Source organism: Lampetra planeri, chromosome 63 (genome assembly GCF_965212315.1).
Source record: "Lampetra planeri chromosome 63, kcLamPlan1.2.h2, whole genome shotgun sequence".
Classification (NCBI taxonomy): Eukaryota; Metazoa; Chordata; class Hyperoartia; order Petromyzontiformes; family Petromyzontidae; genus Lampetra; species Lampetra planeri.
In genome coordinates this window covers 3,323,709-3,338,413 of record NC_136169.1, presented here as the reverse complement: position 1 = coordinate 3,338,413, position 14,705 = coordinate 3,323,709, and the positions used below count along the sequence as shown (strand labels likewise).

The 14,705-nt window shown below is 50.8% G+C and overlaps 1 protein-coding gene across 1 annotated transcript in view; it reads left to right on the top strand.

The window, feature by feature from the left end:
• The first annotated feature begins 2,299 nt into the window (after nt 1-2,299).
• The window catches only part of LOC144736810 (SNF-related serine/threonine-protein kinase-like), a 13,823-nt gene continuing 1,417 nt past the window's right edge, over nt 2,300-14,705 (top strand). The window contains exons 1-3 of the mRNA XM_078619454.1: nt 2,300-3,371; nt 5,419-5,767; nt 14,687-14,703. Of these exons, the coding sequence (XP_078475580.1) occupies nt 3,132-3,371; nt 5,419-5,767; nt 14,687-14,703 (606 nt within the window). The 5' untranslated portion in view covers nt 2,300-3,131. The remainder of the gene's footprint in view (nt 3,372-5,418; nt 5,768-14,686; nt 14,704-14,705) is intronic.

The following is a 14,705-nucleotide window of genomic DNA, read 5'->3' as shown; positions in this document are numbered from 1 at the left end:
TAATCTCCCAAATAGACCGGCTGGCGTGCGTGACCACTAACACTGACGTACGACCTTTGCCTCAAGAAGGGAAGTGTTTCGGACGTGCGTGCCACCTGCTGTCGACGGAAACGTGGACGTCAAAGGCAGAACATGGAACGAAGGCTGTGCATTGCCCATGGCTGATGGTGATGATGATGAGGAGGCTGACGGATCACAATTTTACCATCATTACAGTTACGCTTGTTTGCCCAGGAAAGCCTCACTGAATCTCAAGATTCGTTTTTCAGGAGGGCCCTGCCAAGTGTTTGCACAGTCGGTGGGAGGGGTGGGGCAAATGTCGCGATGAATAATCCTAAATGAGTAGTTGGCGGCAACATTTTCAGTAATTGGGAATATTTTGGTCAATTCCTGTTACATTGTTTTTTTTGTTGTGGTGGGAAAGCGGAGAACGCGGTGGAAACCCACGCAGAACAGAGGGAGAGAGAGATAGAAAACGCACAAACCCCGCACACACACAGAAAGAGGGACGCCCGAATCAGGAATCGAACCCACGCCTCTTCTAAAACAAGGGGACATTTCATTCTAGATTTGAAGTTTTTGTGACTGCAATGATCCATTCTCTTTGGTTCTTTCGGTAAAGTCACGTCGGTGAAAAAATAAAATAAAAATAAATACATTTAAACACGATGTTTTGATTGAAACACAAGCAATCATCATCAGTTGTGACATCCACAGCAATAAACTTTTACTGAAGTGGGAGAGAAGCCGGAGTTAAAGCGTTTATATAAATCAGAGAGGGCGGTGGGGGGGGGATAAGGGGAGGGGGAGCTGGGCAGGGGGAGGGCTAGAAGTAAGTGGATGCGGTGTATGGAGATGATGGCGCTCGAAACAGAACAAACACAAAGTAGCCGGACATTTTCTCGAAACGGAATTCTATTCAGAGAGCTCAGAACTGTTGTTACGGGGAGGGGGGGGGGCTCCCTTTGAAAGTGTGCGCGCGTGCCAGCTGGTGGAAGCTGGGGGAAAGGGCTCACCCGGTACCCAACTGTGCCCGCCCCGTATCCGCACAGAGCCACCCGCTCAATAATTCAGTGCTTCCATGAGGGCCTATTGATGTGCCAGCCATGGTGCGCCCATGCCTGGCAGGCCACCGCCGTGCCTCCGTTTGGATCGCGCAGTGCGCTTTAACCCTTCCCCGTCCCGTAGACGTCTGCAAGTTGGGTGGTGTGTCCTGTTCACCGCCGAATCTCGGAACGCGCGTGCGGCTCAGCGTTCATGTTATATAGAGAGGCGTGGTTGTAGCGCCGCACTCAACGATAGCTGTTTGCCAAACTGTGCCAAACGCCCTCCCGAGCTTGGCCTTGCGGATTATGTTATTTTCTACTTACGTTTTTACTTCCAATTCCGCTCCCGCGACGTTACGCGTGCGTCATCGGAATGGGAAAGGGTTAATTGAGTTCGGGCGTCACTGCGCCACGCAGCGCAGTTGGCAGATCCCCCCCCCTCGAGCAGAGGACACGGCGATCTTTTAAAAAAACTTTTTACTTACAACGCGAGCCCGGTACAATACGCCGATCGCAGAGCGGAGGGGGAACAGAAACGCCGCGTAACAGCGACCCGATTTCGGCGCGACAAGGGCCCTATGAAGGGGGGAAATTGGGCTCGCTGCCCCACCCAGGTGGAGACCAGTGCAGGAGGCGTGGAGATTTATATGGGGAGAGGGGTAAGGGGGGATATAACTAGTGTGAATGTCAGTTGAACTTCTTTCGCACCATACGTAGCCAAACGTGCTAATCGGAGGCGCGATGGACGTGGCCCAGCGGTAGCGCCTTCACAGCGCGTTCCAGAGGTTCGAGCCCGGCGGACGCCCTGGTTAATACCGCGTCGGGGAGCGTATGAACAGTGCTGGATGCCGTCTGCTTCACTCGCGGTGGACGTCAACGATCCCCGTGGCGTCGTTCGAAACGAGTGCGGAGGTCATCGTGTGGCTGCGTCACGGTCCACAATTTGAGAACCTTACAGTTTATATTCATATCCACATCTCCAGTCTTTCATTCCCAGCCTTGCACACTACCGTCACTAGGAAATTTGACGTGCAGTGTTTCAATCGTGCAAATGTGTCCCCCCCATCCCACTCTCCCCCGCCCCCCCCAGCAGTATGATCAGCATGCCCAGGAGCATCACGTCCACCCTTAGGATTAGCCTCTCCAGCCCACGCCCCGCCCCCACACTCACCCTGCCCTCGTTCCCACCCCCCACCCTCCTCAACTATATAAACCCTTGTCAAAGCCACCTCTTTGGCATACCTCAGCAACTGTTTTCGCTGTGGTGGTCCCCACCTGATGAAGGACGCTTGTGTTGTGCCCGAAACGTCGCGATTTAATTGAGTTGTTTTCACTTTTTTATTTTATTACTATTTTCACCTACGCGACTTCACCGAAAAAACCAAAGAGTAATTTGAGAACCGTTCGGGGAAAAAAGTACCCCGCACGTTGCTCACGTGGGACTGCACAGCAGCTCGGTGAGGCTTACCTGGCTAAATTAAGGGCAATCGTAATAACGACACTAAATCAGTGCCTGCTTTTGTATTTGTCTTGCAGATGCAGCTCGTGCCGTTGAGCTGTCGCTAGAGAGTGGGCGAGCGACGGGGAGGAGAGCAGCCGAGAGCGGATGACGAGCAGAGACGCAGCGAGACGGAACGCTGGCCACGCTTGTAGCACACGTGTCGCGTGTGGCACTCTGACAACCCCCCCCCCCCGGTTCGGACACCTTGGAAGTCTCATCGGCCACTTGCCCGCCCCCCCCCGCCGCCGCTCCGTCTCCGTCCGTCGCCGGTCGGGGCTCGCACTTTATCGACTTGCCCACGCTGGCGATGCAGCGAGCGGCTATGGCTGTAGGCGGCAACACATGAAGGCGTCCACACGGCAGGCAGCACGCGCTAACGCTGCGTGCACGGCCTTCGTTCTCGAGAGGTCACCACGGATTAATTCATCGCCGCCACGACCGTCGTCTCTCTCCGGCCGACGATAAACTCAGAGAGCGAACACCCCCCCCCACCCACCGCGCACCTCCCGAAACGTCAGCCGCGTTCGACGGAGGCCACGTAGTCGGTTTTTTTCTTCCTTTATTCAGACGACGGGAGTGCGGCCATGGCGGGATACAAGCGGGGTCACGACGGCCAGATGGCCGGCCTGTATGACCTGGAGCGCACGCTGGGCAAGGGCCACTTCGCCGTGGTGAAGCTGGCGCGCCACGTGTTCACGGGCGAGCGAGTCGCCGTCAAGGTCATCGACAAGAGCAAGCTGGACGTGGAGGCGCGTGCCCACCTCTTCCAGGAGGTGCGCTGCATGAAGCTGGTGCAGCACCCAAACATCGTGCGACTCTACGAGGTTCGTCAACGTGAAACGTTAAAGTAATAGAACGCTCATTATTTAATGTCGTTGATAACGCTGGTCAGCACACTTTTTCTGGCATAAGGTATTCCAACGGTTTTAAGGTGATTTTGGGGTGCTGATTCCAAATCTGGCATCAGTTTTTGAGATATCAAATATTGCAATTTCAATAAAAACTGCATAAGAAAAATATTAAATAAATGTGGATATCTGCATAAAATGATATTATAAACACACTATCCTAAAAATACAGCACCATATTTTAACACTAAAGCAGTCACTGACTCGCAACAACTTGCAATCATAAGTGACAGAGTTAATTTTGGGTAAAATCAATGAAAATGGGGTATGCCGATAGCATAAAAATGAGATGTGATAGAGCAAATCTGAGATCAGATTTGAAATCGGCACCCTGAAATTAGTCTAAAACAGCTGCAAAAGTCCAGGCCAGAAAAAAATGTTTTTTTTTTGTTGACCAGTGTAATCAATGAGCATCTGCTCGCAAGTGATGCCATCACATCTGCCCCTCTATTTAGGGAACGAAACGGGAGGATTTCTCCACAAATCTGGCTGTCGCCTGATGAAGCTAGTTGTAATTACTGGCGAAACGTCGTACTCAGATTGTAAATGTTGTGGCTTTGCTCTACAACACACCAGTGTGCTGTACTAGTATACTACACTATACACTACACTATACACTACTATACACTTCATTATACACTACACTACTATACACTACACTATACACTACACTACACACTAGTGCTGTACTAGTAACGAATTGGCCACGTTCTGTTTACGTGACAAACCTTACTAATTGGCTGTGTCAGGTGATGGAGGGTTTAAGGACACACATATTCACACGATATAATCCCAAAAAAACCTTGTGTTATGCCTGAAAATACATTAGATATTTAGAGGGCTGCAGAGTTTGGAGCGGGAAGGGCAGTGTGGAGGTTTGGCAGCCAGGACCGGTTAAAATGTCGTTCGCCACTGTTGTTAGCTGTGGAGTCAAACTCCCGGTCGCCAGGTTCAGAGGGAGGACCGTGCACCATTCACGGCTCTGCCCCACCACTCTCACGCATAGATTCAGACCACTGTGGCTTGTTTTTGCGCGGCAGAGGGCCGAAAACAGAAATAAATGATTGGCGCGTCAATACATGAGCATCAATGGCGACAACTCATTGTGGAAGCAAGAATATGCTCACGCCTGATTTGTGGCGTGGTGTGCTAACCACCTCAGCACCACTCCGCTCATCGTCAAACAGCATGGCCTATAATTCGAGGAAGGAGGGTGGAGGGGGGGGGGCGTCTCTGGAGAGGAGCATTTAAAGTTTAAAATTAACTTTTGGGAAAGTTTGCGTGTGTTGCGGTGCGGATTGGCACGGGGGGGGGGGGGAGGAGGGTAATTACCTTTAATTGGCTTAATTGCAGGTCGCGTCAACGGGGTTAATGGGCGTCATCGTGTTCACGATGCCCACCACGGTGTGGCCACGTTAAGGAACGCAGCGTTCTCGTCACTCCGCGTTCACAAATTCCGAGCCCGTGAGCAGTGACGCGGGGCCATGAAAGGCAGCCTTCATTGGAACCCAAGAGGTCGGCGCCGGGAGCACGTGTGTCCGTGTGTTGAACTTCTTTCGCACCGTACGTAGACAAACACGCTAATTGGAGGTAGCTAACGGGTGCGCATGCGGTGCAACGACACCGGGGGCAGGAGGGGCTGGAGAAGCCCGGGTGCAAAGCTACAAAGAAATCGGACGGGGCCCCCCCCTCTCCCCCCCTCCCCCCCATCAATTCATTTCTTGCAGCAGGCTCCAGCGTACCAGGCAGAGGTAGTTAACGTCTCGACACCATACATGAGGGCCAAATCCCAAATACATCCACTACCAAGCAAGCGAAAGCCCCGCTACCAAGCAAAATCAGAAACGAATAAACGTATCGAGAAAACGCTGCCACAACAAACCGCGCAAGCGACAACGGAAAAAGTAAATGCCACGTGACTAACGTACGTGTCTGCGCGTCCCCCCCCCCACCGCCATCGCAGGTGATCGACACGGCCAGCAAGCTCTACCTGATCCTCGAGCTGGCCGAGGGGGGTGACCTCTACGACTACATCATGCGCCACGAGGGGGGTCTGCAGGAGCCCGACGCTAAGCACTACTTCGCTCAGATCCTGTGCGCCATCGCCTACTGCCACCGGCTGCACGTGGTCCACCGAGATCTCAAGCCCGAGAACGTGGTGTTCTTCCCGCGCCTCCGCCGACTCAAGCTCACCGACTTCGGCTTCAGCAACCGCTTCCAGCCGGGCACCAAGCTGGCGACGAGCTGCGGCTCGCTGGCCTACGCCGCGCCCGAGATCCTGCTGGGCGACGAGTACGACGCGCCCGCCGTCGGTAAGCGCAGGCGTGCACCGTCGCGGGCTCGGATCCGGCGGGCCGCCCCCGGTTAATGGCGCTGTGCTGGCCGTAAATCGCGCCTCGCGCGCCCGTCCGCTCGCTTTGCTCCCTGACTATTTTACAAATTATTATTACAAATTTTTTTATTTGATCAGGTCAGGCCCACTGAGCTATATTGTTCTTTTTCAGAAGCGACCTGCCCACAAATGATACCTCATACTCTTAGTTCTTTCGGTAAAGTCACGTAGGTAAAAAATGAAATTAAAATTAATAAAAAATAAATAAAAATCACGACGTTTCGGAGGCAACACAAGTCTCCGTCATCAGGTGGGACCGTCACAGCCAGATTTGCTGCAACACATGATGACGGATACTTGTGTTGCCTCCGAAACGTCGTGATTTTTATTATATTTTTTATTAATTTCATTTTTTACCTACGTGACTTTACCGAAAGAACTAAGATTATGAATCCTTGTAGTCACGAAAGCTTCAAATGATACCTCAACAAAGTTTCTTATCACGTGGACATTTACAGCAGCCAAATGCCCTAAACGCTTGTTTCCAAATGTGGAGGGAAAAACCGGAGGACCCGGAGAAAAATACATGCAACCACGGGGAGAGTACGCAAACTTCAAATATATAGGCATCAAGGTCGGGATTAAACCCACAACCTCCTACTCTTAGTTTTTTCGGTAAAGTCAAGTAGGTAAAAAATGAAATTAAAATTAATAAAAAATAAAATAATAAAATTCACGACGTTTCGGAGGCAACACAAGTCTCCGTCATCAGGTGGGACCGTCACAGCCAGATTTGCTGTATCAAGTGAGGCAGGGATTCCAAGATGTACGTTCTTAAATACAAGTGAAGGGGGAGGGGGGGTTTATCAGAATGTCGTAGCCAATGAATGGAATGGAACAGGCGAGGTCGTTAATATCCCACCACCGCGGTGCCACGGTGGCTTGCAGGTGTTCGGCCGTTGCGGAGAAATCCTGCGACGCTGTTTGAAGAATGGTAAAAAAAAAAGGACATGTCACGGTCCGAATTTTTTTCATGTTTTTCTTTCATTTCAATGACACCGCAAGTTACCCACTCGGTGGTAATTGGAGAGCCGTAATCGTCGTCGCGCTCGATGATTTCGTCCAACCTTAGCCATTGTCAACTAAAATTTATAAAAACCCTTCGGTGACGGATGTATTTGTCGCTAATTTCGTTCGCAAGTTAACTTTGACAACTCAAAGAGACCAGGATAAGTGACCCGGGCCACTAAAATTACGAATAAATAAGTAAACAACAAAAAACTTAAAACAAAGTAGAGCATTTGAAGCGAATAGCAATCCGAGCGGAAACAATTGTCGCCTGAGAAATTGAAAATAACCAGGGAAGAGAAGTAATCGTGAGGTGAGTGTGTGAACGAGTGAGCGTGTAAGCGAGTGGTTGGGTGAGTGAATGCGTGAATGAGTGAGTGAGCGCGTTGTTGTTGGTCGAACCGCTCGACGAGACGAAACAATCGGTCCTCAACTTGCGCGGCAGAGGGATCGACGGGCTAAGCCACCGTGGTGCCGGATCACACGCCACCACGTGCAGCAGCTGCCACCCAACGTCGCCCGGCGACATGAGAGGAGAACCAGGGCCTGCGTCGCTCGCTCTCTCCGCCCGCTGAGCCGCGGCGCGGGATTAGCGTCACCGTGTAACGGAGAGATTTGGCGTCGTCCCTTTGATGTTCCGAGGGTGCCGTTTGTTCCGCGCTCAAAGCAGCGGTAGGGTGTGGGGGGAGTTCTCCATCCACCCCCCCCCTCGAGCGGGCGGCCGTGCGCGCTTGCCTGTCCAGGCCCCGCGTTGTGATTTTCATTAAAGCCACCTTTCCTCAGGCGCAGAGAAAGGACGCGGAAATGTTTAATCGGAGTGGCAGGCGCTTCCGAAAAGTTTCCGCTCCTTGCGAATGCGTACGTTACCTGCCGGTGTGTGTGTGTGTGTCGAAGAGACGGGGGGGAGGGAGGCTAGCGACTGAGATTTTTCTCGAATCCTTTGGTCTTCTCACGGAAGGGTTGTCACCTGTCCAGGTTTGACCTGGTACATTCTGAGTATTGGCGTCTGTGTTCGGGTGGCAACAGGAATTGAATTGTACCGAGATCTGGTACGGGCACTGTGATCGAACTTTGCTGCTGCAGTAGACTGCACAGTGTTGGCAAGGCCTATGCTCACTGTGAAGTTTGTCCGGATTTTGCTAGACGGATGATAGATGTCCTTACTGTTTAAAGGAGGTTGATCCCGAATTTCTTGGCCAATTATAGCACCATCAGCGGTAGTGTAGTGGTTGGCGCGCTGCATGATGAACCTGGCGACCCGAGTTCGATTTACACTCACGGCCAGCACCAGCGACAATTATCTGAGCCGGTCCTGGGCCTCCCCGAGGTAGACTCAGCCTAAAATGTGTACCTTGTGCGGCGTGTAAAAACATCGCCACTGGGGAGACAAAGGTGGCCGGGCGTGGTTGCTGGCCACCCACCCCCTCTCGTGTGCCATGCCGGCCTTCATAGGTGCTCGCGAATAGCACTTGCCCAAAAAGTCGTCAAAGGCTATCCGGGGGTTCTTTGTCTTTCAGGAGGAGGAATGTCAAAACCAGGCGGTGCGGCGTTTGTGTCTCAAGTGAGGGGTTCAACTCGATAGCTCCGCTCGTCGGAAAGCACTGCGCCCAAACAACGCGTCTGCTGTGGCCGCTAAACAAACCCCCGTGCTTGGCAAGTTCCCACCAGACCTGAACTGGCCATAGGGGCAGCAGTCCGTAGGGCAAATGCCCCGGTGGGGCTGATGCAATGTGAGGGCCGGTGGGCCGGTCTGCGTGGGGAAATTGCGAATGTGATCAGAGTAAAAAAAAAAATTTGTTTGAAAAAATTATATCTTTTTTTTGTTTGAAAAAATTTGTAACCTCCTAATGTGTTCCCTTGATTGCTTATTCATGCTCTCAGTTGGCATGAATATTCGGCAGCCCCAAAGATTCGCCGGCACGGTTTGCTTTTTGGAGCCAGCCCCAAATGGGCGAATGAGATCGCACGGAAAAATCACGCTCGCACGGCGTCACGTGGCAACATCCAGCTATCCCCATAACCAGAATTTGGGCCGATGTGTTTACAAATTCTTTTTTTTTAGTCCCAGTCCGTCACTGGTTCCGACAAAAGGCATCGAGTTTCGAGTGTAAACAAGTTTCACGAGCCAGCTTTTAAGGCATGCGGTTATGAGGCTGCCACTTGCGTCAGATCAGGGGTGGTGGAGGGGTGGTGGAGGGGTGGTGGAGGGGTGGTGGGGGGGGAGTTCGGGAGATATCCCGTCATGCCACCCACTCATCCACCCACACCCGTCCGGAATGCGCAAGCTGCGGCGTCGTGTTTGCTCGCCGCAGAACAATGTCGAGCCTGCGTGATTTAATAAGGCCCCACCACCGTGCTTGTGTCGTTGATTAGGGTGCATACCAAAGTCCACGGGGGAATGCGTAAACAAGTGGATATGGTCAAACTTTAACCCGACTTGGCTTTCCTCAACGGGTTTCATTCATGGGGCGCATCTCTGGATTCATATATCTGCGCGTTAGCATCGGTGGTGGATTTTAGAATGGTGTTTTTTTTGTTTTGGCATTGCTGGTAACCGAATGAAAAGAACCGGTGAAACAAAAATAAAGGTTACCGGTTTTCCGCAGGTGCATAAATGTTCAGAGCAATAAATGCAAATCTTTATCACCTTTGTAAACTAAAAACTAAATTCAAACCAATCTATTTTTTTTTATAAGGTAAGGCCGACTGAGCTATGTAGCTCTTTTTCAGCAGCTACCTGGCTATCACAAATGATATCTCAACGAAAATGGCTTATCGCGTGGATATTTACATCAGCCAAATACTCTAAACACGTGATATTGATTATAAATGTGTGAGAATGGAAAACGGGAGGACCCAAATAAAATCGACGCGACCACGGGGAGAGAAACACGCAAACTCCAAATATACACCAGGCGTCAGGGTCGCGATCGAACCCACGACCTCCTGTATACCAGGCGAGGTAGCTAACATCTCGCCACCGTGGCGAGAAGCCCCTTCTGCCAGCGGTGGTACGAGTGAGCAGTTACAGGACTGCACCTTTGCTTTGCTGTGTTACGACTTTGCACACAAGCTGAGCACACGGGGCAATCCCGAACGATGATTCGTTTGGTGACTCGAGCGTTGGAGAAACGCGCAGAAATTAACACGCACGCGCGAGTTACAGGCAGGGGCTGTGATGCCCACACCTCTTGCTTGTTGTTGTTGTTTGATATTTATTCGTTGTTTGTGCTCCATTTTCGGGTTCTTCTGGGCTGCGGCTCTCTCTGTTCTGATTTCAATTTGGTAGTCTTTTTAGATTTCCATTTGCTTCATCGCTGTCCTTCGTCTTCCCTGATTTGCTTCAGAAGATTTCGTGACTCGGGTCCCACTCGCAAAGCGAGACTCATTCCCTTCGGTTCTCGCCTGGCTAAACATAATCACCTTGAACTCGTGCCAATGCCGACCCGCCCATCGCCTTCACGGCAGCAGCCCCTATCGGAGGCGAGCGCCTCGTCACTGGAGGCCACCGGTGTGGATTGGTGCGATGCACGCGGATTGCTCGGCTAGCGAGAGAATTGAGCGGCTTCCAGATCTCAAATGTTCCCTTTTCGAACTCGCTGAACCCCGCGCCACATCCGACGCATTTCAGATAAGGTCAAAAGCGTCCATGCGTTGGCCCCGTCCGTACGGTCCGTCCGTCCATCTAGTAACGCGGGCGCACAGTATCACTCATCAAGTTGGCGCAGCGCGAATGATTAGCACGCGTACGTACGTACGACAAAGCGTCAGGTGCGGAGTCGTGTTTCTAATGGGGACTCGCCCATCAGAAAAGCCAGCCAAATTAAAACACGGGAGGCAAAAAAAAAGCGGCGCTGAAAGGGTTACACCTCGGCGTGGTGGAATTGTACACGTTCCGACATCAGGAGCGAGAGCGTCTCTCCCATAGGACGACCATTGACCACGTCCCCACAAAGTGGTACCCATTTTATCGGACCCAGTGGGGGTGATGGGCCAAGTGAACCGCCACAACCGATTTGCTCATCTGCTTGGCCACCTGGCTGGCCACATCTGCCAAAAATCATCTCATGGCAACTTACTGCTGTAAGGAAACTCGCAATGTAAAGAAAAATCTAATTGCTCTGGCCAGATGCCAATATCACACACGAGGTGTAATTGGATGGCAGTGCGTTGCAGTGGTCACACTGGCGTCTCTGGTTTCCTCCAAAAGCTCATGATAAAAATTCCTGTTGCACCTTTAGCAGACTGTTGGGGCAAGTGTTGTTAGCAAACAGTACTTATGAAGGATGGCACGGCGCACGAGGGGGTAGGTGGCCAGCTCCAGTGGCAATGTTTACACACCGGACCAGTTACTCATTTGAGGCTGAGTCGATCTAGGTGAGGCCCAGGGCCAGTTCAGATAATCGTCACCGATGTTGGCCGTGAGGGGGAACTGAACTCGGGTCGCCTGGTTTGTAGCGCGGCACGCTAACTGCTGCACCACCACTCCCCATGCCCATAGCTAAACACACACACAATGCAACTAGTATTGGCCAAACATCCAATTGGTGAAAAATTACCTGTAAATTCCTAAATTTGTATCTGACACACGCAGCAACAGCAACATAGCCGCCCTGACTGTGAAAACTTGGCAAGAACCTACCTGAAACAAGTGTCTTCGAGGCTCAAGGAGGCTTTTCTGGCTAAAACAAGCTTAATCAAGCGTGATAAGAATAATTGTGTAGTCTCTGGTGACCGGACTGAGATCATCGGCTCGCCAAACGTGGCAATTTGGGCCACCGGGGCCTGTCCTTAGCGACTGCGTTTAAGTGAACAATTTCGTAGACATCACTATTTCTGCATGAAAAAAATAAGAATATGTTTTACCCTTTCTGTCAATAAAATCGTTTTTTTCAAATTTTCTTTCTGTGGTTGCAGTCGAAACGTCGTGAGAATTTGTATTGTTTAATATTTGTATTATTTTATTATTTCCCTTCTACGTGACTTTACCAAAGGAACCAAGAATAATAATAATAATAATAAAACCGTTATTGAGATGTTCAAACACTAAATAGAAACCTTTTTGCAAGGAATCAAGTTCGAAATTAATCACACGGTACCTGTTGTGAACATGCAAAAAAAAATGCTCTGGTAATTAATAGATGGCAATGTATATTCTTGGTTCTTTCGGTAAAGTCACATAGAAGGGAAATAATAAAATAATAAAAATATTAAACAATAAAATGCTCACGACGTTTCGACTGCAACACAAGCAATCATCATCAGGTGTGAAATCCACAGCAAGAACATTTGAAAAATGTGGCGTTTTTTTCTTAACGTGACAATGGCAATGTCTTTGAAACTGATTGGCCTACATCAGAGACAGCCTTCTTTAGGGCCGCGTCTCACCACCAGATGTCAGACCAGAGAACGCCAAAAGGCGAACAGCACAAAGACAATGCCACTAACACATTCCTGCGGAGGGAGCTGGTAGGAACGTTGGGTTGCTCGGTCAATGGCCAGGGTCAACAGCGGCGTGGTGTATTCCGCAAATATGCCCGACTGTGAGGGCGGGCACAAGCCGGCGTGAGTAGGTTAAACATTGAGGTTTATAAGGGCACCACGGGGTGACCAGCCCCTCCCCACCCAGCCCCTCCCCACCCTCCCCTCCCCACCTAGCCCCTCCCCTCCCTCCCCTCTCCACCCAGCCCCACCGCTCCTATTTTTGGATGCACGATGGACGGACGGACACAATAATCCCCTGTGGGCTGGTGTAACCAGGAGGTTCCTACCAGTATCAGAGCATTTGTAGCTCGGGTTAGAGCAGCTACAAAATGGGACCTTTTATGGCAGTATCAAAGTATGAAAAAATAAGAAGAGATTTTACCCTTTATTAATATATATTACCAGAGCATGTTTGTTTGCATGTTCACCACAAGTACCGTGTGTGGTTAATGCGAACTTGCAAAAGGTTTCCATTTGGTGTTTAAACATGGTACCACCTCCTGTTTTATTGCCAGAAAGGGTAAAAACCTATTTTTATTTTTTCATACTTTGATACTGGCAAAAAAGGGTCCCATTTCTTAACGCTATTCCTCACGCTGCAATGCAAATTGTCTTACAACAAAAGGGACTCTCCAATTCCAACTGGAAGTGCATGGACCCCTAACAGTGACCCCCAAACTCAGACTCAAGGTCGCGGTCGCCAGCGATTTTTTCTTCCGCGGTGATTCCCCTCCATCCCGCTTAGTTACGGAAATGGATTAAAACGATAATTCGGGTCGTACATAAAGCATGGTATGGATTTTCATTGGCGAAAAGGTCGCCCGCCACCCCCCCCTGCCCCCCCCCCCTCACCGGCCTCCGAGTTGACTGCGGCTAAATCAATGCCAATGCAAAGGCCATCCATCATTGGTTAGCCGCCTTAGATTATCGTGTGAATATTAATGCGGAATGATGCCCCCCCCACCCCCCGCTGCTTACAAATGCATTGAGTATTCATCATTTCTCCCAGTCTCAATTAACGCACGCACACACCAGCCACGGTAGTGGAGCGGTGAGCACTGCGCTGCGATACGAACCCGGCGACCCGGGCTTCGATTATTGGAACCTCGAACCTCGTCCTGGGCCTCCCCTAGGTCGACTCAGCCTCAAAATGGGTACCTGTTGCGATGTGTAAATGTCGTCATTTGGGGAGACAAAGGCGGCCGCCCACACCTTACGTACGGTTGGCTATGTACGGTGCAAAATATGTTCAATATACTTACACACGTATGTTGAACTTCTTTCGCACCATACGTAGCCAAGCATGCTAATCGGAGGTGCGGGATATATCCTCATACATACATTCTGAAAAAGAGCTACATAGCTCAGTGGGCCTTAGCTGGTAAAAAGATAAAGTTTAGTTTGAGTTTGAGTAACTGACCTTGGCCAAAACATCATCCCAATGCTGAAAAATCACCTGCAAATTACTCGATTATTAGGAAGCCACTGGAGCTTTGCAATTTAAATCTAGATGTAAAACTCTTTTCTTTGAAACTAATGTTTGTGTTTAATTTGTTGTCCTACCCCCACACATCTCAGTGCGTGTGGCTACGTACGGTGCAAAAGAACAACAACAACTGCCATTCGCCTCGAAGTGGCAGTGACGTCACCACGGCGCTTATGCCAGGCTATGTGCACGTTAAGGCCACGTGAAGTTTCGAACGCCCGGTGGCAGGAGGTCACGGGACAGACCCAGGTGCCATGGGTCGACTGCCTGAAATGACTGGCCGATGCACCACCTGTGCCCCCTACTGTGCCAACTTGCTGCGTTTTAGCTGCGCGGCGCTCCGCTCGTTGTTGTGAGTGTTGCTCCTCTGCCCTCCATTGTTGGAGGGCGACTGTCTCTAACTGCCCAGTAGCATCCTTTACGAGCCTCCTCCACAGAGGCCGATCTTGGCACCGCTGGTACCAGTCATTGGGAAGTCCACTCAGCTCCACGTCTTCCTGTACCACATCACTCCATCTCTTCTCGAGCCCTTGCCGCGCTCATTCAACCCCCTCTATCCAGCCAAACAAAAGCGGGCTACATGACCCAGCCAACATATAAACATACACACATACGTACAAACACGCAGCACCCCCCCTCCCCCCCACCACACGACAAAAACCTGGCAGGGCATTCTTGAAAATAAGTTTTGAGACTCAGCAACGCTTTCCTGGGTAAACCAGCATCAATAACAAACGCATATTTTTAATTTTAGGCGTGCGCCTGTAATTAGCTGGAACCCACTCTGTATGCTATTTTGTCCATCCATCCGTTCTCACGTGCGCGGCTGTCTGTCTGCCCCCTGGTGTGGTGATGCGGCAGACATCTGGAGCCTGGGCGT